The sequence below is a fragment of the Cylas formicarius genome, unplaced genomic scaffold (genome assembly GCF_029955315.1).
Source record: "Cylas formicarius isolate icCylForm1 unplaced genomic scaffold, icCylForm1.1 PGA_scaffold_10__41_contigs__length_53128322, whole genome shotgun sequence".
NCBI classification, from domain to species: Eukaryota; Metazoa; Arthropoda; class Insecta; order Coleoptera; family Brentidae; genus Cylas; species Cylas formicarius.
In genome coordinates this window covers 19,160,210-19,187,146 of record NW_026844214.1, presented here as the reverse complement: position 1 = coordinate 19,187,146, position 26,937 = coordinate 19,160,210, and the positions used below count along the sequence as shown (strand labels likewise).

General features: G+C 33.7%; 3 protein-coding genes across 9 annotated transcripts; 1 reads left to right on the top strand and 2 right to left on the bottom strand.

Moving 5' to 3' along the window:
• Position 1: 1 nt before the first annotated feature.
• On the top strand, positions 2 to 1,540 carry LOC132708340 (probable methyltransferase-like protein 15 homolog). Its single transcript, XM_060680626.1, has 2 exons — positions 2 to 473; positions 613 to 1,540. Exons 1-2 carry the CDS (start codon positions 2 to 4, stop codon positions 1,209 to 1,211), a joined length of 1,071 nt encoding a protein of 356 aa, XP_060536609.1. The 3' UTR covers positions 1,212 to 1,540.
• Positions 1,490 to 25,582, bottom strand: LOC132708291 (C-1-tetrahydrofolate synthase, cytoplasmic). Of its 6 annotated transcripts, none has more exons than XM_060680529.1 (15): positions 25,514 to 25,582; positions 17,125 to 17,193; positions 16,866 to 17,064; positions 15,463 to 15,599; positions 15,175 to 15,409; positions 15,003 to 15,114; positions 10,906 to 11,131; positions 10,675 to 10,848; positions 9,144 to 9,280; positions 8,761 to 9,093; positions 7,151 to 7,579; positions 5,132 to 5,384; positions 3,373 to 3,658; positions 3,161 to 3,313; positions 1,490 to 1,631 (listed from the first exon to the last, which is right to left on the bottom strand). In XM_060680529.1, the coding sequence occupies exons 1-15, from the start codon at positions 25,558 to 25,560 to the stop codon at positions 1,542 to 1,544; spliced, it is 2,880 nt and encodes a 959-aa protein (XP_060536512.1). In that variant the 5' UTR covers positions 25,561 to 25,582; the 3' UTR covers positions 1,490 to 1,541. The 6 variants fall into 6 exon arrangements, with proteins under 6 accessions (XP_060536512.1, XP_060536555.1, XP_060536531.1 ...); XM_060680572.1 differs by having other exon boundaries at positions 17,125 to 17,188; positions 25,514 to 25,550; XM_060680548.1 differs by having other exon boundaries at positions 25,480 to 25,530.
• Positions 25,583 to 25,939: 357 nt separating this feature from the next.
• Positions 25,940 to 26,860, bottom strand: LOC132708357 (uncharacterized). 2 transcript variants are annotated; one of them, XM_060680656.1, is made up of 3 exons: positions 26,477 to 26,860; positions 26,239 to 26,424; positions 25,940 to 26,080 (listed from the first exon to the last, which is right to left on the bottom strand). In XM_060680656.1, the coding sequence occupies exons 2-3, from the start codon at positions 26,408 to 26,410 to the stop codon at positions 26,010 to 26,012; spliced, it is 243 nt and encodes an 80-aa protein (XP_060536639.1). In that variant the 5' UTR covers positions 26,411 to 26,424; positions 26,477 to 26,860; the 3' UTR covers positions 25,940 to 26,009. The 2 variants fall into 2 exon arrangements, with proteins under 2 accessions (XP_060536639.1, XP_060536631.1); XM_060680648.1 differs by having other exon boundaries at positions 26,583 to 26,791.
• Positions 26,861 to 26,937: the final 77 nt, after the last annotated feature.

The window sequence follows — 26,937 nt, the reverse complement described above, 5'->3', positions numbered from 1 at the left end:
AATGAAGTTGTCCAAGATTGTTTTCAATGTATTTCAAAATTTTAGTACAGCAGCTCAAAACATTATGATAAAACCTGCTCATATACCTGTAATGGTAAATGAAGTGTTACACTACCTTAAACCAGAGACGGATCAAATTATTCTGGATATGACTTTCGGAAGTGGAGGTCATTCAAAAAAGATTTTAGAACATGCCCCCAATGTTAAAATTTTGGCTCTTGATAGAGATCCCCATGCATATGAGTATGCTTTAAAGTTAGCTACGCAATTTCCTGGACAGATTGTCCCATTATTAGGTAAATTTTCTGACTTGCCAGAATTATTGGCAGAGCAGAGTTTTGGAAAGTGTTCTTTAGATGGTATTTTATTTGACTTTGGTTGTTCTTCTATGCAATTTGATTTACCACAAAGAGGGTTTTCAATTAGCAAAAATGGCCCTTTAGATATGAGAATGGATGGAAATAGAATTCCAGGTAGGTATATACATGATACAATTTATCATTAAAATAGTTTTTCTGTTATTTATTTTTTTATTCATTCATTTCCTTCATTAGAAAGAAGGTTCACTTTGTCTAAAGTTGTACCGCCTGGTTGTCACCATTTTTTTTTCAGATGCTCCAACTGCTGCAGATGTTCTGTCAAAAGCCACAGAAATTGATATTTATCGAATTATAAAATACTATGGAGAAGAGAAACAGGCAAGAAAAATAGCCAGGTCCATAGTTGAAGCTCGGTATTTGTTTAAAGCATTAACCAGCACTGAAGAACTAGCAGATTTGGTAGAAACAGTTGTGGATGGTGTTTCCAAGTTTAACCCAGTTGTGGACAAGAAGATTCATGTTGCCACTAAAACATTTCAAGCCTTACGAATTTTTGTCAATAATGAATTGAATGAAATCAACTATGGTATGCTTTTGGCCCACCATTATCTGAAAATAGGAGGCCGAGTGGTCACTATAACTTTCCATTCATTGGAAGATATGATTGTAAAGAGACATTTATCAGGTAACTTAATAGCAAACTCTGCTAATCCCATACCGTTAAAATTCTCTAGCTATAATTTGTTTATGGATTCCAATATAATTAACCAAGTGTTAGAATTGAATTGGAATATGTTACACAAAAATGTAATAGTGCCTAGTTTTGATGAAATTGATTCTAACAGTCGTAGTCGTTCTTCTAAACTTAGAGCTGCTATAAAAATAAAGTAGTGAGTGTTTTTATTTTCTTTTATTTATGCTGAGACAAGTACGAAAAATAAAATACATTCGGCATTTGTTTTCCTCCTTATCTTTTCATTCTATTATTTAGCTGTTTTAAAGTTGTGAATTAACTAGAAGATCCAGTTTAAAATGAAAAAATAGAACAGTGGTTTTATTTCAAACGTATTTATTTTTAAAAAATATTTCTGTCAATTGCAACTAAAAATGATATAAATTTCATTATTGGTATATTTTGGATATTTGCATTAGTTTAACCGTCACAATGAAATAAAAACAATTGCCACGTTTGTGTCTCACAAAAATTTTTAAAAAAATCTTCTAAAACAATCCTTCAATTTCCCCAGTTTCGGTATCCAGGTCAATGTCATATATGGCTGGTCTCGTAGGCAACCCCGGGATTTTGGTTATCTAGAAAGAAACGTTTTTACATTTCTCTCCTAAATTTTAATTATGGAGGGCTAAAAGAAGGAATGATATCAATAAAGACATGTTTTCGATGTCGGCGGAGCGCCACTTGTGGGAGATTATTTTATATTTTCATACAATTACATTTCATATAAATTTTACGCCAATATTTGTTCTGCGGTATAAAACACATTATTCCTGTGACAAAAATTCCAAGAAACTGATAATACATGTAATACCAATTTTCAAATACTATACAGGGTATCTCAAAGGGAACTTCGTCGATTTGTTATGGGAAAACTATAAATGGAAAAATTTTAACGTTAAAGCGGAAGCGAAGCAATGTAAAACATTGTAAATTAAAAATACTTATTAAAAAAAAACGATAAAATTTTAAAAATAGCAGAATTTAAGAAAAACTTAATTTTTCAAGAAACAGTCAAATTGACATTCTTGAGCTGCAAGACATTTTTCGTGTACTCTCTTCTTTGCTTGTAATTGAAGTGTTTAGACCAGATTATTTTATAAATTACTAACTAAATTTGGTCAACAGACCATTTTTTTACAGAGTAAGTTAATAGAGTAATTTTTTTTTCTACTCACGTCTGTAAAATATCGATTTAGCATGCGGAAAGCGTCACTTTACCGTGTCCGTTTCGTTTCCCAGGGATCCAAGCCACTTCGGACATTTCCCAGGTTTTACCGCACGGGTTTTGGGAGCAAACAAATGTTTTCGGAGATATTTCCCACGCTTTGAAAGTTGACGTTTGTTAATTCTGACGGTTATGTCAATGAATGTATTGTTGTTTTGCGAAAATGTACCTAAAAACTAACGTAGAAAAAGCATAGTGCGCAACACGTTCGGTAATAGTATATTATATCAACAAGTACGGTAAACCGCATTTGACTCACGAGTTAATTTGACACGAGCGGAGCGGGTGTTTAATAAACGAGTGACTCAAAAAGTTTACCGAACGTGTTGCATATTATACTTTTTCTACGACCGTCAGTTTTTGGGTACATTTTCGTAAAACAACACGAATACATTCACTCACATGGCCGCTCGCTCCGCTCGTGTCAAATAAACTCGTCAGTGATATGCCGTTTACCGCACTTGTTGCATAATATACTAAAAAGATTCCGTATGCAAAAAATTTACCGAAATCGAAAAATAAGCAATAATATATAGAGTGTTCTGTTTAGAATAAGAAAGTCAACTCTCACTTCTGGTATATCTGGATTGCCTTCACCAACATTAATTAACATTTTTGCTACTATAGTTTCCCATAACAGATCGGCGACGTTTCCGGTGGGACACCCTGTATTTATTTGATATAAATTAAGACAGACATGCGTCATTTGATGCCGCAGCATATAGATATCGTTTAATTTGTTGTCCCTTAGAACAAATGCGCCTCTATTGGCAGTTTTAAAAAGCTCAATAACAAGGCAGCTATTGCGTGTATCTCCTTCCGTTTAACCGTCCTTGTTTTTAATTATGAATTAAGCGATCAAAAGAATATATTTTTTACTTCTCCTGTCAATGGAATGATGAAACCAGCACCGACTGATGCTGCGACGTCTTTAACATTCAAAGTGAAGCCTGTGGGTGCTCCCTTAATCGATGGATCGCCACTCAAAGACAATTGAGTTTTGGCCATACAGATTGGCAATGACCCGAAGCCCTAAAATATTCCAATATACAATTTCGTCAATATTTTGAATTAGGTGACAGTTTATTTACCTGTTCCTCATATTTCCTTAGTTTTTCTTCAGCAAGAGAAGTGTAGGTAACTTGTCCCGCACCGTACATTTCTTTCGCAATGATTTCAATTTTTGCTTTGAGGGCTAGATTCAAATCGTAAAGAAATTCAAATTTGTTAGGTTGGCTGACCGCTTGAACCAGAGCTTTCGCCAAATCCTCTGCCCCTTTGCCACCCAACGCCCAATGCTTAGTCAAAACCGCGTCAAACGCACCCGCTTTTTTGCATTCGTCAATTACTAGTTTAATTTCTGCTTCCGAGTCGTTCCTGAAAATTATTACCATTAGCATTAAGGAATCTATGATTTTTATTTTTTCGAAAACGATAGGTATAGGTACTTCGCACCACACAAAAGTAATGGAAAGCCGTAAACAATATTTCAGATTGTTACATCAAAGTGGTTGAAAGTTAGTTAATTATTTTTATGATAGATATTTTTCCAAAAAGAAATTTTGTTTCCAAAACCAGTGTATGGTTCGAGTACATACAATATACAACATGCAAAATATTTTAAAAAATGGCCGCAACCCAATCTTTACATGGCTATTTTTATTGCAACTAATTACCATTTTAAAATATTTTACATACAAGATTGTATGTAAAAATAGCCAATATATATCGCAACCACTTAGTGGAAAAAGAGTAAACGGTTAAATACATCACTTCAAAGTACTCTAGTAAACGAATTATACTCAACTCATAGAGGTAGAAAAAATGATAAATAATATAAAACAATCTCTTATTACACTTGTCTGCCATCACTATTGACAAAGAAAACCAAAGCAAAATTTACATATAATCAATATTGGCATTCCCGCAACAAAGTAAAAAAAATGAAATTCCTTTATTTATTTTTTAAAAACGAACTATTATCAGATTTTACATAGTATCAACGCTTATTTGGATGAAAGATTCTGTTATTTAAAAGTGTGTTTAAAGTCCTACAGGAAGTCGGCATAAACTTTCTTATTTTAAATCGTTCTGCCAGGTTTCTATATATCTAATTTTAATAGTTTTTAAGATATTGTGGTTATTTTGAAAACTTTGGTTAGTTTGGTAGTTTAGATGTAACATTATTTTTAACATGGTGTCTTTTAACCATCCTTCACTTATGTTAAACGAAAATAGAAGAATGAACTCGCCAGTGAGATTGAAGGACTGGCGGAATACACATATAAAGACCTAAACAAACTTTGGACTTGAATATGTGTTTGTTAGTTCTCTGGAATTTACAAATAATAACTAGTAAAAGTTTTTAATTGTGATGTGTTTGATAATGTACTCTGTGCACGATTTGTTAAGGGAATACAATTTTTAAGCGTTCATATTTAGACAATAGTGAATTAGTGATTTTGTTAAAAGGAAAAACATTTTGAAAAGCTTAGAGAGTACTGGTGAGTCACTTTCTTCTTCGAAATTTGGTTCTCAGTAATGAAATGAAAATTTAAGAAATAAAAAATGTTATAGTGTTAGTAGACGAAGCAATAAAACCTCTGAATTAGTTTTTTTTCTTCATATTTGGAGTTATTAGGTCCACGGTAGCAAGATTTGGCAACTCGGCACTATCGCAAATCTTTGCTCATTCGCTGATGTTTCTCCCTTGCCGACAGTGGCATGCAAAAGAGTAATAACGAATATTTCCAGCCGTCCCTAGTTTTAGAAGAAAAAGTTTTTGTACAAAATCAATACAGTTATTTTTAAATTTAAAAAATGTTTCTTGCACTGTTACACACAACTTACGTATGATGATTTAGGGCCACTACTACAGGCAGACCGTGTCTTTTGCCATTGTTAATATGTTTCACTAAGTTGGGAATTCCTTTCCTCAACAAATCGAGATTTTCGTGAGTATATTCCGCAGCTAATGGGGCTCCAGGGGTGACTGCTGGCCCTCCACCGTGCATTTTTAAAGCTCTTATGGTTGCCACCAGGACGACTGCATTCGGGATATCTCCCGATGTTCTAGATTTAATGTTGAGAAATTTTTCCATACCTAAAACGTGATGAATAAAAAAAAATTAACTATTTAATTTTATCTTAACGTGTCATATGAGAAATAAAGTACGAAGTGTAATTAATTGGAATTATTCTATTAATGTTAAACATTGTCACAAAAATAAATATATAAGACAATAAGATACAAATAAATAACAATAAACCGTCTATAGGACGCAACAACCACTCAACTGACGTAATCATACTAATCATATCAAGATCAAGTTTGTAAAGATTCTTGTTAAAATCATAGTGCTTTTTGTTTTTCCGAAGAAACCATAGACCGCCAGGACTACAAACTACTGCCATGCAATTCAGCAACAATATTCGAAACAGAATCCTAGTCTATAACATACACACCTCATGAAATGCCAATTACACTTATTGTAACGCACATCCCTTAGGCCTCATAAAACTCCGGACAAGTTCATAGATATAAGAAAGTGACCAATTGCTTTTGAACGGATTATCCAAGGGTGGTCATTAACATACAATGCATAAGATTATTACCTTAATTATTAATTACCTTAATTAATAATAATAATCTTGTTGCATTATATGTTACTGACCACCCTTGGATAATCCGTTTAAGAGCAATTGGTCACTTTCTTATATGTATGAACAGATCATACATTGTTGTATATTGTTTAAAGAATGTTTCACTAACCAAAAATATATACACTACTAATTTCCAGACACCCAGTGCCGATATAGATGCGAAAATTGCGTATGTTTTTTTTTTTAAGATTTTTGGTCTACTTCAATACTTCCAAATGCGATAAATTTAAAATCCTCTGCTCACCGATGGTGGCGGTGGAAGTAAATTTCACAATTTGCAAATTACGACACATGCTCTTGGAGGCTAAAATTTTAAATTTTTGCATAAACAATCACTTTTTTATTCCCCATTTTAATCATATATAACTACTAGATATATGGAGTCTGTCCATGGTGATAATACTGCAACTCTTAAAATTACGATTTAAAAGAAAATGTTCAGAAGGGCCATTCAATATACGCAGGCGAATGCTTTTGAAATTGTTTTCAACCAATAACACCTGTCATTGTTATTGCTGTTGCGTAATATATTATGAATTGAATATGTCAGTTCAATCAGTCAAATTGAATTTTAACACAACACAACACAAAAAATAGTTTTAATATTTGGGATATCCAACAATTTCCTAAAAACATATTAATTACTAAAATGTTGAATGAATAAAGGGAGGCTGATGTGTGTTTGATGTTATTGAACAGATTTTTGCAAAAATATTAAACACCTATTATTTATGGTGCAATACACACTTATTTTAAATAATTTTTTGGTGACTAGAATAACATGCTCCACTCAGAGTGTATTTATCGCCTAGAAAAAAATCTCGACAGGCAAGATCTGACTCTATACCTGTGGTTTGTGCGATTTTATGAAAAATGTACTTGTTGTGCCGGTTGTGGGCATAAATTTAAAACTATTTTACGAGTAAATTAACAAAATCATAATAGGCCGTATCGAGAGTTACGTTTTCGTATTGCACACGCTGTGCGAGCAATGCGCCGACCACAAGGGTTCATTTTAGAAGTAAACTATTAACCGTAAATGAAATACTGTTACAAATGGTTCCTTTAGTTGTGGCGTAGGCTATAATTTTTATATTTACTGATTTTGTTTATACGTAGTGGGCGAGATTTTTGAAAAAAGGAACAGTCGAAAAATCGCACATCGATAGAAGAATTATATTAAGAGTATAATAATGGACGATTTACCTATATCAGAGGCAAATCCTGCCTCGGTCAGTACAATGCCCTGAGGACCCACTAGCTTTAGAGCGATTTTGTCGGCCAAAACGGAATTGGCTCCGTGGGCAATGTTGGCGAATGGCCCGGCATGCACGAATACCGGTGATCCTTCTAACGTCTGCAACAATGTCGGCTCCACCGTATCTTTAAGCAGCACCACCAAAGCTCCGGTAATCCCTAAGTCGTCGGCGATTACGGGATTGCCTTTTCTGTCAAACGCCACAACCATTCGCGAAAGTCGATCTTTAAAATCCGCAAGGTCCTTTGCTAGGGCCAGTATAGCCATAATTTCGCTAGCCACCGTTATCATGAAGCCGGTTTTTCTAGTCAGACCCTTTTCTGTTGGAGATTCTCCGACTGTGATTTCACGCAAGTACCTATCGTTGATGTCCAAAACTACAATAGAAGGTTTCATGTGTGCCATGTTCATATTATCTTCAAATGATCAAACGGCGCAGCGATTCAGCGTTATTCACGCAAATTTGTCATTAAAATTTGGTTGTTACTTTCCAATAATCGAAAGTGTCATGCACCTAACTGAATCCGCAAATTTTAAACGAACATATCAATTATATTATATCAATTTGATTTCCTATGTTTTATTGCTAGGTTTCAATGGGCTGCTCGCTTTTGGTTTTGAATGGTGACCTTGAAAACCAAAGTAATTCCTACCAGTATAATAAGGAATTTTGCCATCCCACAATTTCAAGATGTTACAAAATTTTAGGTTTTTGCTAGGTAAAGTAGCATTTTTAATGCTGAAGCTTATAAAGGGTGGTTCAAACTCGAGTGAAACACTCGTAAGATTCAAGTAAAAAACTAGCATTATTTATTTTTTTTAGCGCGAGGCTTCAAGAAAAATAACTGCAACGAATACAAATATCATTAGGCAGCGCTTTTTCAATAACAAAGTTATGAATATTTCTTTTAAATATTAACTTCTAATTTTGTAGCAATAGAATTTACCATACTGGTTGTGCATTTTTATTTCGAAGTCAAATATTTTAAAAACTAAAAGTGATGGATATTAACAAACCTATTGGAAATTAATTGACATTAAACGCAGAAATCAAAAACGTCGAATTCCTAACCCATATTCTAGTCTTTAATGAACCGTTTGAATGAATATCCCTGTATATTATGGACTGTGTGCAAAATAAGGATGCGAACTATGAGTCCCGTTAGATTAATAAAAATTCAATATATTAAAATACTTTTTCCTTTCTATCCAATGATGTCAAACTTTTTGTAATGTGTTTCGTCCATGACTGATGATAATTTTTTGTTTATTTTATATTTTTGACTTTTTATGTTAAAATGGATGAAAAAAATGAAATTGAATATGTGCAATTTTTGCAAAATTGTTTTCTTTTTTTCTCAATTTACCTGACATATTCTTAGGGGAGGAAATATCTCATAGCCTTTCTTTTGCGAAATCGTACGTATTATAGCTAACCGATTTACCTCAAGCCCCCAACCCCCCACAATTCAGGCATTAGAAATAAATGATTTTTCTAAATGATTATCTTTCATTTTATCAACTGAATGGATGAAATTAATTTTAAACCTAAATTCACCTCTGTGCCAGATAACATTATTTGGATCAATATCAAGCCTTGCAAAATTGCTCCTTTCCTCAGGCGTGAGACTATTCGGATCAGTTTTATTAATTCCCATTCTAGCCAATCTCCTCAATTGGATCTTGGAGAATTTCCTAACTCCTTTAATGGTAGGCACCAAACGGTCGTATAGGGCCTGGTCTTTTTGGGTGGCTTCATGAAAGATTCTAGCGTCAAGCTGAGCAGCCAAAAGGTTATTAGCAGCAGTGATGGCATGAATGTCACCAGTTAAGTGGAGGTTCATGTCTTCCATGGGAATTACTTGCGAGTATCCACCTCCAGCTGCACCACCTGTGCGGAACATTTATGACACTTTCGAAATAGACGTTTTGCCAACGCACCTTTAATTCCAAAAGTCGGTCCTTGCGACGGTTGTCTCATTGTCGCAAAAACGTTTTTTTTTAATTGTGTGGAAAGTGCTTGTGCTAGACCCATCATGGTCGTACTTTTGCCTTCGCCGAATGGGGTTGGTGTTATGCTATAATATGGGACAAACGCTTTGGCGGGTTATCTCCGTCATTAATAAATTACAGTACCAGAAAGACAATTTTTAAAATCACTTGCTATAAAACGGTCAGGTACAAAATGAATCGATAGGATTTTTCATTTTTTGATTTTGATGATTTTTTTCAATTGTACATTGTTCGACTGTCGAATTTGTCAAATCTCTCTGCTTAAGCTATATAGAGACTTAGAAACAGAACTGAAAAACCTTAGATAGATATGTTACCTAAGGTTTGAGGTACTAGACTATAAAATTTGAAAATAAATCATTTTCTTATAATATCTTTAGTACTACTCTAATATTTTGAAAATATGTTGGAAGTGTGCCACTAACTATTCATGAAAAAAAAACTCCTTGGAAATCGATTTATAACCCAAATTTGGATTTATTCTATTATTCTTATTAATAATCTGTCAAATAAAATACATACAGACCAAGGTAGCAGAGGGTCGTCAAAAGGACGTAATTAAATGACGAAAATGACATTATATATAACTTACTATTGTCTCAGACGAACGATGTCATTTAAGTGACGTCTTTTTTAAGTGAAATTTTTTGTACATCAACTTTAAGTCAGATTTTGGTCTTTATTGCCCAAAATATGACGTTTTTTTATTTTTTTTCTTTTTGCAGGGAGGAAAATCAAAGGTAAATCACACAGAAACTGCCGCTCTAAATTACATAGAATGTCTTTTGCGATTGCGGAAAATGGAGAATTATAGGTAATGAATAAGGAATAAAAATTAATAATAAAAGTATAATATACAACGTCTTCCATTTGATTTTTTCACGAAAATTAATATTTTCTCACCCTAAACGATTTGAACTAAGTTCAAGACAAGTCTAGGATAAATGACTGTACCATTTTATAAAATTGTTGGCATGATAAAATTACAGCTTTCCGAAACGGCATTAAACACAGGGCATTTTGACACTGAGTATCTATTAATATACGGGGTGTTCCATTAAAAAATATAAGTCTGATGTCCCATGCATTTATGAATCACCTTGTATACTTAAAAATAATTTTAAATTGTTTCTTTTAGTCTCGTTTTGTATTTAGCATTTTTCTCTAAAACAAATAATAACACACTATTTGAACACCCTCTAGATATGTTCTCCTACATCATGGTTCAGAGGTCATTTTTATTATGTTAATAAGACATCTTTTTTTTGACGTCACTTTGACGTGTTTTTCGGACCACTGACGAGTAGCGACCACTTATGACACGAAAATGGCGTCACTTTGACGGACCTCTGCTACCTGGGGAGTGTCACACTTTAAAAAGTGTGTTTTTTATTAATTTTTAATTTTAATTTTATTTTAATTTTAACATTTTCGAAATTTCGTTGTTCTTTATACTTACCCAGTAACCACGACATATTTTCCATTCGAATGGTTTTTCAGTCGGTCAAGCACTGATAGGGATACTTTGGCTTTCTTGCTTCCATACTGTGATATCTCGGTTGGGAACAAACCAATTTCATGTGCTAAATCGACAATATTTTTGGGCTCCTGTGCTCTTGCAATCTCAATGTCGCTAAAAGATAAAAGTTAAATAATAGTGGCGACAATATTGTGCAAAACACAAGTTTACCTCGGGACTGGCGTGTTCAAGTGCAACGGATTGGGAGCTAAGTTCCAAGAAGTTTTAGTCCACTGGTTCACCACCCTTTCGGCACTTTTGACTGTGTTTTTGATTAACATAGCGACAGTCATGGGACCCACACCTCCTGGTACAGGCGTGATGTAGGAAGCAACGATTTTGGCTTCCTCAAAGGCAACGTCACCCACTAGTTTTTGACCTGACCTCGCTGAAGGATCTACAATTAGAATTTTATATTTACCAACTTTTATCGATTTTTTGTTAGAAACTGTAAAAAATATCTGCATTGTTCTTAAACAAACTTTTAATGTATCAATTAATCAAAATAATAACACTAGTCAACATAGCACTGTTAATTTAGTTATTCAAGACTCACTTTTAAATATTTATTTTTCATTTTGCTTGAACTATCAACTTCAGAAATCTGTATTGCTAAGAATGTGTTATTTCACCTAAATAATCTTAGTGCACCCCGAATCTAATAGTAATGCGACCCACCGATTTAGTTAAGGTGAAAAAAAGCTTTGTTAAAAAGTTGTCGAAACAAAGGAAACTAAAATGAAGAACTTTTTCATTCAATATAAATGAGTATAAAAAATTAACTAACTGGGCACGCTCCAGTCTTTTCTAACTAAGTGATCAAATTTTGGAGGTAAAAAACTTCTTAGTTTTCTGGATACAGGGTGTCCAACTAAAAAAACCCTTTCGTAAATACGATAAATAAGAATAAAAATAGTAGCGCCCCGGCGGAAATCCTGATTGATATTTTACCTCAAAAAGATATGACACTGACAAGAGAACTATTTTTAGTAATCTAATTTGAAAAAAGAATCGCCTCCTTAAAGTTTGGCCGCGTGCTTAAAAAACACATTGTCCTAGACACGTTTCGTGTTGGTATACCATTCAAATATTTTCAAACTTTATGTCCAATATTACATTTTCAAGATCTAAAATAACTAGACATCAACTTATCGCACGTATCTATCATCTTTATTATAACTATTAATAATTTGATGAATAATGTTGTAACTATATTAATATGAATTTTCGAAAATATAATTATATTTGTTATAAATATGTTAGAAAGCTAGGAATGAAATAACAAAAACCTGATGGATAATAAAGAGAGAAATCTCAGCATCTGGGTATGGATAATATCAAACTAAAAGCATAAATCTGAAATATACTTTTAATTTGTTATTCTATTTAGGTACATTTAGGTACAGTTGATGTTTAAAATAGCGTCTAAGGATTATTTTTGTTTTTTTGTTGATGTTTCGACTTGTAACTTGACTGCGATATATTATTTTATAAAGTTTAGATATATTTCGAAGTTTGGTTGTCAACTGACACCACCAATAAGTCTTTAAAATAATTGTCATGTTAATTTTAATCTACATTTTATTTAAACCGTACCTCTTTGTCGTTTTCAATGATCCTATTTTTCATTATAATAATATGAATATATAACTTACTGGCATTGGTCGATTTTAAATTTTGTACCCATTTTAGATTTTTATTATCACATTGTATTTTTGGAAATGTCTAAGCTTCTCATAAATAGACTTATCAGAAACTAATTGGTCAAGGCAAGTCCACTTGGGGTCTTTTGATAAAACCGCATGCCGTAGAAAAATATTTACTAGTGATATTAATTTCGTTTATCTATGATGAATAAATATGTACGGACGTAAATAAGTCTCTTTGAACAAATCCATTTAAACTTTAAACACATAGATTTGATTAAAAATTAAATGAAATGAATGAAAAAAACAATACGAAATAAAATACAAATAGAGAAGATCATTTTAAAAATGAAACTGGTTGAGTGCCGGTATAACAACAGTTGAGAGAACAATCTAAGGCCCATTATTTTATTGCATATCAAAGACGGCCAAATCTATGACAGGTAGTCCAAAGTTTGAATGGCCTTAAAATTCTAAAACGATCTCTCGTCAATTAGAACAAAATAGAATCCAATCTAAACCATTACGAAATATTTTGAGAAAAGACCAAGGAAACACACTATCATTCATTTGTATGTTGTTGTTTGTTTTTAATTTGTATTGATTGATGATTCCATTGTAAGCGAAACATGTCACCTGTAGATTTCGTTGGTTTCACCTACATTTAACCTTAGTATTTGAGAGAACGGATGAATGTTCAACGAAACTTGTTTTCCTGCTAATAATAAAAAACTAAATTTATATACGGGGTACCTAAGGGTAAAAGAATTACCCATCTGCAGGGTAGTGTAAATTCGAAAAACTTTTTTTATGTGGTTCATAGCTAAATGTATATTCTTTTAAATGAAACATGATTAAATCGATCCTCTTCCTCACCAAAATCACTATGTTATAAGGTTTGTTGGATCTCAAGCTGATAGATAGATAAACAAAGATAATTTTTTTGCGCAGCTTTTTCGAGAAATGTTATTAAAATTATTAAAAAGCTCGTCAGCGTTCCAAAAATGGCATACATGTTACTGGACTTTCGAAATCGGTTTGAAACTATAAAATGGCAATGAAAAGCGATTTCATCCCAATTTCGATATGGCAAACTTTCAGATATACAAAAGTACTATAAAAAAAATCACAATTTTTAACAAGAGGCACACCTTCATCGAACATATTTGCATATTTGATCTGTCAGCATCAAACATTCAATAATAACGTACCACAAATTCGGTAGATATTCCAGTGCAATTTTAATTATTACAATTAATTATACAAGAGGTTAATCGAACTATTAAACAAAGGTTAATAATTCCAGAAATTAGAAATCCATGTTTTATTTTTTTTTCAACTCAACCTTGAATTCCTCCATTACCAAGATTGTAAAATATTACAACGCAACTACGGTATAATAGCGCAATATTCAAAGATATTTCACTAAAGTTTTATTCTAGAATTTGTCTTTGGAACAAACTACTCGACGTTGGTTATAGACGAAAAAGATGACGGAAGAAGTCCAATTTTAAAGAGGGATAAAGATACATTTAGTAATAAGTTTGTTTTGGTTTAATTTAAGTGAAATAATGTTGCTTTTGAGAAAAAAAGGATATAAATTACGTTTTACCGTTAAAGTTTTTTCCTAACTAAAATAAAAGAATGGTATATTTGTTCCAACAAAATATGAAAATTAATGGCACATTCCTCTTAAATATTACAATATAATAATGTCTGGTATTTGAGCTAACAATTGAATATTTGCTTTAAGTCAATTTTTGACTGGAATAAATTTGAAAGTTAGTTCAGTCGCGGATATTATGTGTGCTTTCAATATCTTAAAACTTTGGATTTAAATTAAATGAAACGCATCCTGAGTTTTTATTAAATTAAATAAACAAACAAACAAAATTTATTTCACTTAACAAATTTATTTTTTCCGTGGATCGTGTCCAACAGTTTTTTGTTTGGGAAACTAGCCATATACTAGTTCATATGACTTTTTTTGCAATTATGTCCGGGCTCAGACAGGCAAGCTAACAGGTACACTTAGTAATAACTAGTTCAGGAAAAGTAAAAAGTGAGCCTTTGAAAAATATGTAATTGTATTATTTTAACAACCAACCTAAAAATTTTGCATTTTCATCAATTTATATTTTTAAATTTGTTGACTATGGTTAACATATTTAAAACATTAAAGCGTATTTCAGACAATTGCAGATTTCAATATTAGAGTAATTGAAATATATTTGTGGCATGTGGCTTGATATCCTCCCAATCTTTTCAACTACATTAACAAAAGTTTTTCGAAATGGTATCATAAGGTGAACTAAAAGGGTCCAATTATTTTAAATAAAATTTAAAAATCGTGCAAGCAGAATGTGCAGCTGCATTCAAAAAATTATTCGTTCTGTTTAATTTTATCTAATGGAAATATTTTATTCAGTACTTCAAAACTGTATGAAGTAGGTATCCAGTTTGGAGCTGAATGGCTGTAGATTCGTATTGAATTTTATTTATCTTATTGAAAGGCTATATCCGAAACAACGAAAAGGGCTACAGAAATTCCATTACCATATTTCCACATTAAAAGTATACGTTTCCAACGTAGTAGAAATAATAAAAACTATGCCAATGTACCTGGAACAGCGCTGATGCCACAGTCGATGACCACAGCACCCGGTTTAATCCAATCACCTTTTACCATTTGAGGTTGTCCAATGGCTACCACGAGTATATCTGCCTTTTGGCACTACAAATGTAAACCAACATTCAAATCAAATCTTGGATCTTCATTTAAGGCTTAGTGTACCTTTTGCTTTAAATCTTTGGTTTTTGAGTGGCAGACGGTGACGGTTGCGTGATTCCATTTTAGCAATTCTGCTACAGGCGTACCAACTATTTTGCTTCTTCCCAAAACAACCGTTTCGGTGCCAGCTATTGTCACTCCCGTCGATTTTATTAACTCCAGTACACCGGCCGGAGTGCATGGAATGAAACCTGACAAATCTCCCACTGCCAATTGGCCTTCATTTACAGTGTTAAGTCTAAAAAATATATTTTTCGAAAGCCAAATGCCAGGTAATCTCGAAATGTCTACCCATCGATATCCTTTTCTGGAGCTACCGAATTCGTTACCAAATTGCTGTCGATTTTGTTTATTGAATCCAGGGGTAGTTGAACTATGATTCCATGAACTTTAAGGTCTTGATTCAGTTTATCCAGTTTGTGGAGAAGCTAAAAAGAAAACCACCATGTCAGGTTAAATGCTTAGGACTAAAAGCAACCGCAACATTTAAAAAATTAGTGCTTGAACCTGAAGCACGCCATATGTTTGCTTCTTGAACCGAAGTAAAACTATGTGTTAAATCAGCCTACTAAAGGTTTAGAAGTATAAATATTTTGAATGCCGATGTTAAGGTAAGGGGCTCTACAGCTCTAGAGTATTTTTAACCCAGCAATGTTCCAGGAAGGCTGTGTAATTTAAAATATAATATGATAGTTCAATTTCTTAGTATTTCTAGTGTATTCCAAGCAAACTACAGATGATTTAATTTTCTTTTAATATTAATTTTCCTGCGCTTAAAAAATTATATCATAAATTTAACGTTCTAAATTTACACAGTTCGCTTTTGGAGTTTCACAGAAAAGCTTTGCTTCCTCTTTATCATGCAATCAATTCGTTGGAGATTAATAAACACATTGTTCGAATATATGCCTTATTGCACAACTAAATTCTGCGCAATAAGGTACTGAATAATCAATAAAAATTGTGGACGTGGCTATTAAAAGTGGCCTAAAAATTTTAGATATTAATGATTTTTATTGAGCTTCCAGAAATGCTTAACTGAGCCAGGTGAAAAAATGATGAACGGTATTCTATGGACAGTCCTGCAAATACCGACAAAGGAGACCCAACTTTGGTTAGTTCTAGTTTTTTTTTCATGGAATTCACAGGGAGGTTTAATTATCTTTCTAGAAGAATAGAATAATGATAAGTTGTTATATTGTTATCCTAAAGGAGACCTTTAAATTTACATTGAAGTGGAGCCGTAGTTCCCAGACTTTTTTTCTCATAGGCCGTATCCCTGGAAAACACTAAAGTATATCATCTGCAGTATCTAAAAAAAGTTTACCACTTTTACTGACCCCATTTCAGTGTCAGCAGATTAAATTTCAATTCATCAACATCAAAGCAGACACAAAAATCACTCTAATGCAATATCAAAAAGGCTTTAAGTTTTCTAAAGTTTATCATACCACCAATTTTCTTTACTACCAAATTAATATTTATTTCATATCATTTTATCTAAAAAGAAATTTTAAACGATTCCTGAGTTCCTCTTGTAGTAATGTAAGTAGCTTATTATTATAGCTATAAAGCAACATGACTATTATTAGAAATATTTTCCCGAATATACAATAAATAAAATTAAAAAAATTACCTAACACTAGTATAGTTACTACACGAAAATTGCAAATACAAAAAAGATTCAATCAAACCTCTGCCTGAGTTGTACTGGGCGGAAGTTGCAGATGATCGACTTGAACCCCAACTTCAGCCGCCGCCTGTACTTTCATTCTGATGTACACGTTGGAATCTTCCCTGCTTCCAACTTGGACGATCGCAAGGCGGGGTTGCAGACTAGGCAATTGCTGTTTGAGACGCTGAACTTCATTTTTGAGTTGGTTTTTAATCCCACTGCGAAAAACCAGCCAACAATTAGAGTTGAAGTTTTCGTTAGGAAAAAATGACACTTACTTTGCAATCTGTGTACCTGAAAGGATTTGTCCTCTGATATTGGCGGCCATCTTAGGAACCAGATCTAAACTGATCCAATATGCTACACTTTAAAAACACGCTTTATCTTCATCCCATTAGAGGGTTAAATGTCATAGAGATTTACGCAAGCACGTATAATGTGATAAATATTTCGAAATGCTCCAAGTTGTTTGTAGGAATAAGTAGAAATACTTGTTTCTAAACACTAACAAATTTTATTTTTACGGTAGTTCCCCATCAAATTAATTCTACTCGTATGATAGGTTTTATTTATTTAAAAAAATGGAATGATATAAAAGTTTATCTTCTGAAGAATCGCGTCCATTTGTACTTGCTACCCTTTATTTTGCATGTTTTCAAATTGACTTGTTCAAGTTACTGTAGCTCATTTGTTTTAGTTCAATTGAAAAAAATTGCAAAACGATAAAAATGTTGGGTTGTTAGTAACAAAATTATTACATATTAATCAAAATTTGTAACAATTTCACCTGCCAGACTATTCTCCGTCATGCTTTAAGCAGTTCCGTCAGAATTGACAAACGTCAAAATTCAAGCTGTGCGGTAAAATCTCCGAAAACATCCAATTGCTCCCAAACCCATGCGGTAATATCCCGGAAATGTCCGAAGTGGATCGGATCCGTGGGAAAAGAAGCTCACATGGTAAAATTACGCTTCCCTCACGCTAGATAAGAGTAAAATTAGGTATTTTACAGAAGGGAGTAGAAATTATTATTCCTTCCCCATTAAGTTCCATATTTAGTAAAAAAGTTAAGGAATTCATGGAACTGATGAGAAACTAAAGTGTTTTTATTTTTGCATTTCCCTTTGTTTGCTTTACATGATAATATTACGTTGCAGTGGTAGCGACCTAGAACGGGGCTTCTAGACCTTGCCACCTGTGTTATTTTTACTTTATGCTGTTTCGTTTTATTATTAATAAAGGCTACTTATTTATTACCATTATTGTTATTATTAATTTCCATGTAGGGCTCTTCTCCTTTCAAATTTTTCTCTACTCCTGATTTATTTGCATCCGTTAAATTCTATATCTTAAATAGTCTATATAAATTTTTATAAAATATATGCAAAATCAATGTACTTTCCTTAATTCTGAGTACAATTCAAAATTTTCGGGTACTTAACCCGAAAATACACTTTCCGCAATATCTCTTTAGGGCTACTGTTTACGTGTATTGCAAGTAGCTTATGTAAGGAAGTTGTCTTTTAATTAAATTAACTTTTAATAATTAATTAATTATTAATCCAAGCGACGACGATCTTATGTATTTTTAGCTATGCTTGCCGCTTCTTAAGAAAATAACATCAACTTTGATATTTTATCCAAAATACAAAAAAATATACAGGTATAAAGTTTTATAAAGCAGATCAAGCGATCCTTTAACTTTTTCTTGAATATACCAACGCTTGTGAGGATCTTAATGCTATGGGAAACAGAGTTGAATATTTTACTGCAAAGGAACTAAACCTGTATAACTATAACCATATTTGAATTCTTAGAGAGCTGAAATTTTGATCATAGGAAGGTCTAATAAAATGATATATTAGATTCCTGCACTTATACATATGTAAGGCTTCTCCAATAAAAGCAAGTTTCTGTAAAAACTAGCATATTTAAATAGCTATAAATTTGACTAACAATTCCAGTGAACATTTAGAAATTTTGACAGTTAATGGGTTATTACGAATACCTGAATTTTGAAAATGTTTAAAGAGGTATAAGGGGTATTAAACAAACATAACCGGAAATTGAGGCCCGAAAGGAAAATCCCAAAATATACAGGATGTAGATTAAAAATATTAAAGCTGATGATATTGTTTCGAAGAAGCAACGTCGTACGCCTCAGTCACCATAAACACTTGCCTTTTCCACCGGAAATCAGGCTATATTAATAGTGAATTTCCTATACTTAAACTAATAGGGCACATTTTAAAAAAGTGAATCAAAATATCTCGTTATTAAAGTTATTAGAATTATTATATACGAATGCAAATACTTATTATAACCCAAAAATATTATTTTAAAATTAATTAAAAGTAAGCCCTTATTTTTCGAGTTGCTTGTGGAATACAGTCACGAGATTTGAATAAATACTTTTTTCTACTCCCGTCTATAAAATGCCTAATTACACACCGATCTAACGTGCGGGAAGCGTCACTTTAGGTCAGTTACACTCGTTTCAGTTAACACTCGTTTATTAAACACCTGCTCCGCTGCGCCCCGCTCATGTCAAATAAACTCGTGAGTCAAATGCCGTTTACCGCACTTATTGCATAATATACTATTCCAGTTTTACACCTAACTCATTGATGTTCTTCCAGAATATAACAACGACGAGTAATTATGTAATATAAGAAGGTTATGTTGTTTAAAATCCTATTGAATGTAGAATTAATTGAATTAATAATATACAGACTTTGTCATTAAACAAAAACACCGTTTTGGTATACTATATAAATAAAATAATTTTTAAATCAAAAAGGTTCAATTTTCAGTACCTATACGTTAATCAAATGTTCTTGAGTTAATTTTTTCCGTCAAATACAAAATTTCAATAATATACTGGTATCGTGCATAATAATTAATTAAAGGCGGCCTTCGAAGTTTCCGAGTTTCGCCAGCAGTTTTGGCTAGTTGGTAATTTTCCGGCAAATGGTGATATCTCTGTCGAGTGTACGACATTCGCGCATAATTGGATATTCAAATACTGGCAGGTAAATGAGTGGGTTTTGCCATTCTCAGTATACGATTGGATAAAATACTGACGAACCTTCTCTCTTGGTGGACGGACTATGCCATCGTAATTCGTACCGACAATATATGCGATTGATTCTCTTTATAATGGAAATAAATTCCTTGCATGCCTTTTATCTTTTACCTTGGGTTTAAAAACTAGTTCTAGCAATTTTTATTTTTAATAAAATGTGTTTTTTGATGATTTTTTTTTGGAGAACAGTGATTCTCGTTTATATAAATCCCGATCTACCCACTAAACTAAGAATAATCGTCAGGAATTGTATAGAATTGCTAAGTATTATATAGAATGGCTGAAGGTATTTTGTGGAATAAATTATATTATATATATCTCTACATTTCCTAGCTCGGGCCCGCAGTTAAACGGAAAATCGAGTTAATTTCTTTAGATATTTTTTTTAATTCAAAGGGTTTTTTGTATGTCAGGTTTGGTTAGTTTATCTTCTGTCCTCCAAATAGACGAGCCAGTAACATATCCACCATTAAAAGGAGGTTTGTGCTTGTTTCGGGCGTACTCCTTAGATGTATAGAGTGTTCATATTCAGCTCAGTTTGTTTTACGATAATATCGTAGTACCGTATTTACTCTTGAAGGATTTTAAGCAGTTCATAAATATTTGGATGTACTTTTCCAACACAGTTGTTATCTTTCTACCGAAAGTGTTCTGCGGTGTCGCTCCTTGTGGCACACCCATATGAATTCATCACATGGACATCCTCTACGACGCTTTGGCATCGCCAAGGCAATAACAGAGACTAACCAAAACTAACCAAAATTGAAAAACAACAAGCTGGATCTCCACCGCGACAGTTTTGCATCACCAAGGCGATAACATAATATAGTACCTCTTAGGATAACTGTAAAAGTAATTTGTTTTTGTTATAGTAACGTCTTTATAGGAGAAACAAGAGAAGTAATTTTCATAATTTTTAATGCGCCCGAAGCTATAGGGTTACAGGTAGTTTTTAAATTCTACGTTTGCTTAGTTCTGGATTCCGTTTTTTTTATTTAGTACATGCATTGCATGAAAGGGGTGTAAGGGGGAATTGACAATGTGATTGAGAAAGTCGAACCAACTGACAACCTCCCCTGCACGTGGTGCACCCTGCTAGATAACCAACGAGGTTCTGTCGACCGAAGGATTACCGGTATAAGTAATCTCCCTCTGTCAGCAAGCAGCTACGGGAGGCAGCTAAGGGCACCCTATTGTCCTGGGGTTGAGAAATCGACCTCAAAGGCGGAGGAATTACAAGTAAGTAATCAACGGCATACGGATGTGGAAAGCCACGGGAAGACTACCACATTAAAGATCCCGCCGGGATATCCCATGAACACTTATGATTTTAAAAGGTAATAGTATGCGTGTGTCATGCGATCCGAGTAGCGACCGGCGCTTGATTGGGTTCGGGCCAACAAGTGTGAAATTAGTGACCGAGCAGACAGATGTGGGTGACCAGGCTCTGTCTGCAGCTAGAGCTCCTGGAAAAAATATTAAGCTTCCCCAAAAATCCAAATTGAATATTGCTACGTGGAATGTGAGAGGGCTTCTGAACGTAGGCAACCTCCAAATATTAGAGCGCGAGTTAATGGCGACTGAAATAGATATATGTGGTTTGACAGAAACCCACTGGAGAGGTAAGGGACATTTCACAACTAATGACCATCAGATTTTCGTGTCAGGCTCAGACAATGTAAGTCAAAATGGAGTGGCCATAGTGATCAATAAACGAATGACCAAACAATCAACGACCGCATTGTTAAAGTTACTGTCCGTACAAAGCCTACTAACATGCATCTCATCCAGGTGTATATGCCAACAACTGACGCAGACGACCAACTAGTGGAGGATGATTACCAGGAAATAGAGCAATTAGTTTCAGCCACACCAAAAAGAGAACCATTAATCATCCTAGGCGATTTCAATGCAAAGGTTGGAAAGACTTAAGAAGAACTTAAAGAATGTCCTGGGTAGGTATGGGCTTGGATACAGAAATGCTCGAGGGGAGAGACTAATTCAATTTGCAATAGACAACAATCTCACTATCGCAAACACCATGTTTAAACACCACCCTAGACGACTCTCAACTTGGACATCGCCCGACCAAAAAACGAAAAATCAAATTGATTATATTTTCATAAGCTGTAGATGGCGGTCCTCTATTACCAATGTTAAAACAAGACCTGGCATGGAATGTGGATCAGATCATAAACTCTAAGTGGCAAGCTTTCATCGCAAACTAAGGGTAGTGAAATTAAACAAGAAGACAAGGTGTCCAATACCCTCTACTGAGAAAATAATGATAGCACTGAGTTCTGTCGAAATGCCTAGACAGAAAGATGATGCACAAGAAATGTGGAATGATACTAGAGCTTGGATAAATGAAATGGTCAAAAAATGCTGTACACCTGGAAAGTCGGAGATAAAACCCAAACCTTGGTTATCTGATAATACTGTCAGTTTGCTGGAATCACGAAAACACCTAAAAGCCTTACCAGCAACAATATCTGATAAAGAATTAAAATTGAAAAACATCAATAAAGAAATAAAAATCAGCTGTAGGCTGGATAAAAACGCACACATTCACAAAATCTACATGGAAATAGAGAAGCACTCCGCAACCAACGAATCCAGGGAACTGTTCAATAAAGTAAAATACCTCTCTCGTGAGTTTAAACTTCGCACACAAATTATACTGGACGAAAATGGTAGAATGACTACCGATCCGGAAGGCATTGCTGAGGTCTGGCGGAAATACTGCAATAAACTTTACAGCGATGACGGACCCTTTAACACCGTAAACTTTTCTACACTTACTGAACACGAACCCGGGATTCTTAAATCGGAGGTTGAACGCGCCTTAAAGAGCCTCAAAAACAATAAAAGTCCAGGCATAGATGGCATAGCTGCAGAGATACTAAAGTCAATAGGTCAGCCTGTAGTTGATGTTTTGCATTTTATATGTAATCGAGTTTGGAAGACAGGAGTTTGGCCAGGCGAATGGTGCGGCTCACTTTATATGCCACTGTATAAAAAGGGTAACCCAGCAGACTGCAATAATACCCCATGCATGCAAAATTCTCCTACAGATCATTAATAACAGACTTAGACCATATCTACTACCCCAGATTGCAGAAGAACAGACCGGCTTTATGCCGGGTAAGGGTACGAGAGAACAAATAGGAAACGTACGACAACTAATTGAGAAAGCTAGAGAATTTAACATAACAATGTACCTCTGTTTTGTCGATTACTCCAAGACCTTCGACTTGGTAAAATGGACAAAACTGTGGCAAATACTCAAAGAAATGGGGGACCCTGACCACTTAATAATACTTATCAGACAGCTCTATGAACATAATTACGGTCTGATAAGAATCAACGATGTCACATCAAACAGGTTTCATTCTGGATAACTGGCAGGGTGGCATATCTGTAGGGGGAAGAAAGGTCAACAATCTGTGATATGCTGACGACGCACTAATTATAACATCTAGTGTAGAAGAAATGGAATTTATTATGCCCCGTCTCCAGGAAACTAGTGCAGAATTTGGATTGAAATTAAATCCAAAATGTCATGATTGTAGATCGGCAAAACTAGAACCAACCCCACGTAAAAAACAAAGCTGGGTTCAATGTGGTGAATAAGTACCCGTACTTGGGATCCTTAATTGACAATAGCGGTGCATGTGAAGGTGAAATAAAGCGAGGAATTGCACTAGCTCGAACAGCCGTAACTAAGATCTGGAGAGATACAGCGAACACTAAAAACAGCAAACTAAGATTGTTGAAGACTTGTGTTCCCGATTGCCACTTATGGAGCTGAAACCTGGACGATCAAGAAGAGCGATGCAAGGCGGATAGATGCCTTTGAAATATGGGCGTACAGACGGCTATTACGGATACCCTGGACGGCCCACCGTACAAATGAGTCCGTTCTTCAAGAACTAAATACTGAACTAAATCTATCAAAGATGATAAATCGAAGCTTTCTAATATTCATTGGCCATATTGCAAGAAGAACGGACTCGCTGCAACTACTAATAGTCGAAGGAAAGGTAGAAGGAAGACGGTCGCGCGGAAGATCACCCAAAAGATGGATAGATCAAACCAAGGATCTTATCGGCCATGGCTTTCATGAAATCGTAATCATGGCTCAGAATAGAACGGAATGGCACAATACCTTAAGCACTGCTTCAAGAGCATCATAGTCACTAAGCCCTTCTTAGGGTAATGGACTAAAGAGAGAGATTGCATGATTGCCTATTAGATAAACTATATAAAAACATTTCATACATTGCCTTGTTAGTTATGCTATAGAATGGCTAGTATGAATAAGTCCACTTTTCCTTTCTATTGTTGTCATGTCCTTTATTTTTGTATTGTTAGGCTTCGCCCAGGAAAAACATGTTTTTTTTGCTCTTATTTAAGATTTCACATTTTCTTGTAGATATGATACCAATGACTAGTTCTGATTCTAATACCTTTTTGAATTATGACAATGTGAGTAGTTATTTGCCTAACAAGTGCAGAAAATCTCTATTTTTTGAAAGAGACTACCAAAACAAAAAAAACGTTTGCAATCAGAAGTTTAAAAAACGTGGAAGATGGTTCAAATCCAAGTAATAATCACATGAGACGCACGTCGCGGTGAAGTAACGTATAATAAACGTCTTTCGATTGCCTGGGTCTTTAATTAGGCCTTTTTTGTTAAAATCATGAACGTAGGCAGGAATCGTCCTCATTGAAACATCCGGTATATAAATAATCAAAGCTAAATATTAACATGTAAAAAATTGCTTGAATGAATTTTTCCTAATTCTAGAAAATAAAGTTCACCTTTTTTAAAAATTTCAAATTTTTGCGATATTAACAACAATTGACGTCAACGTTCCTGTCCTAAGATTCATCTTGCTTTAAATGAACGTATTCTGACAGTTGAGTGTTGAACAGTGCATTTTTCTTTTGGTTAGTTGAATTTAAAATCTATATTATAAAATCAAAATAAAATCTGAATCAGTGTCAAGAATGTGACGCAAAAATGCGAAATTCCTATATGTATACGTCGAAACTGAACCCACCGTTTTTTTTTCTATGAATTTCTTAACCTTCATAAAAATAACCTAAATTGTTTAAGGAAATCTAAAAGAGACAAATATGAGTGTTATCCAACAGATCATCGGATATCTATAATATTAAAAATTTATATTTTTACATATTTTCAACCCCTAACCCACTTACCTGTAACATTTAGTGTTTCCCGCGTAAATTAACACTACAACATGCCGTTAAACTCAACGTAATTATTCTAGGATATTTCAAATTACAACTTAATTGTGCTTATTTCTTTAAGTGAAACAGGTTTCCCTTTTAATGAGTAGATAATTGAAAAACTAATATATCTAGTAATTAGGTATGGGTATATGTACCGCTTGTCTTCCCTTTCTACAATGACTTATGAAAGGAATGTTAAAATGTATTGAAAAATTAAACCAAAATTTCACGAAAATTTAAGCACAATTTTTGCTTTAAGAAATTGTTTTAACTAGAATATTTTACTTACAACTACTAATTAATTTTCACAGCATTGTACTTACAAATATACGTAACTAAATGAAGGAATAATCTCAGGTAATAGCCACATAAAATTGATCTATTAATAAACCCTATAATACATAGACAATTTTACTCGGTAGCAATTTTGCATAATTAGCATTTTTCTCTTGTCATGCGATGTACAAAATACCGATTCTGCATATAGGAATTATTCCAATTACTTCTAAATAAGGTATCTTCTGTTGTTTATAGAATTTGAAATGAAAAAATAAATTATTTAGTTTAAAATGAAAATATTTTCGTTATGAGCTCTGTGAGACAAAAAGGAAACTATCGGAAAAATATTTTGAAACTTTTCAATCAGTAGGTTTTTTTTTCAATTATTGAAATTTTCAGTCATGTGATATACTTGTTTTTCAGTATTAAATCATGTTTATAGTTTTTCAACTGGCAAACCAAAAACTCCAGCTTTTAAATTAATATATTTTTTAGTTTACAGTTACATACAAAGAGACTAATAAAGAAAACCGATTTTTCTTAGTGATGGTGCCCTTCTGCTTCCTTCCTACGAATTTCTGCCCATTTTGCTACATTTTCGGGAGAATTCGCTGTAAAAAAAATTGTTTTAAACTCAAACCCCAAAATAAGTATATAATAATTGTTCATAATAAAATATAGTATTGCGCCCAAAAATTGGTTTTTCCATGGAAAGCTGCAGTACCTGCTGTTATATAATACTCCTAACCTAACTTGTATCTCTACTTACCTAATCTACCAACAGCGACAAAAACTGGAAAAGCGGAAAGGAACCCAAAAACGTAGTATCTGACAATCCAGTTGTGTTTAGCAAAAAATTTCCATGGAAATTGAGCAATTTTAGCTGAAAAAGTGTAAGGATATTTCATGGGTCTGCTTATTGGTCCTGGCTTATCAGACATGTTGAAGGGTTAAACTGAAAAAAATTGCAAATAAGTTAATTATATTAAAAGCGTGAATTCGCTTACTAAATAATTTTACACAATCCAAACCAATTAATCAAACCTCTAATGGTCGACACGGCCGACAGAACAAACATGGAAACATTTAGATAGTATTTTAATACACACTTACCGACTTACTAATACACGAAAGTTAAATTTACAAAATACAAAACGTTTAATAATTTGTTCTTTCTTCTGAATCTCTATTTCTACGATTCCAAGAATAGTGACCACGAGTCACAGATCATAAACCTTGACACATATCCATTCGATTTGACCAATTGATGGCACGGTATATTAATCCATGAGCAAAGTTGCTTCGAAGAACTCTCCGCTGGACAAAGTGAATTTGAGTTTTGTTAACCTAGTCGTCCAAACCAAACGACAAATAAAAGATAAACGCTCATATTAAACGTAAGGCAACATTTTTGAACTTTTCAATTTAATGTTATCAGACTTCAAGTTAATTGAAATAACGTTGCATT

Coding starts and splice junctions, on each gene's coding strand:
- LOC132708340 (XM_060680626.1), top strand. CDS start 2: ATGAAGTTGTCCAAGATTGTTTTCAATGTATTTCAAAATTTTAGTACA. Junction 474..612: donor GGATGGAAATAGAATTCCAG/GTAGGTATATAC, acceptor TTTTTTTTTCAG/ATGCTCCAACTGCTGCAGAT.
- LOC132708291 (XM_060680529.1), bottom strand. CDS start 25,560: ATGTGGCTATTACCTGAGATTATTCCTTCATTTAGTTACGTATATTT. Junction 17,065..17,124: donor TCAGGTACACAGATTGCAAA/GTAAGTGTCATT, acceptor GGTTTTTCGCAG/TGGGATTAAAAACCAACTCA. Junction 11,132..15,002: donor TGGCATCAGCGCTGTTCCAG/GTACATTGGCAT, acceptor TTCTAATTGTAG/ATCCTTCAGCGAGGTCAGGT.
- LOC132708357 (XM_060680656.1), bottom strand. CDS start 26,410: ATGTCTGATAAGCCAGGACCAATAAGCAGACCCATGAAATATCCTTAC. Junction 26,081..26,238: donor TGTCGCTGTTGGTAGATTAG/GTAAGTAGAGAT, acceptor TTTTTTTTACAG/CGAATTCTCCCGAAAATGTA.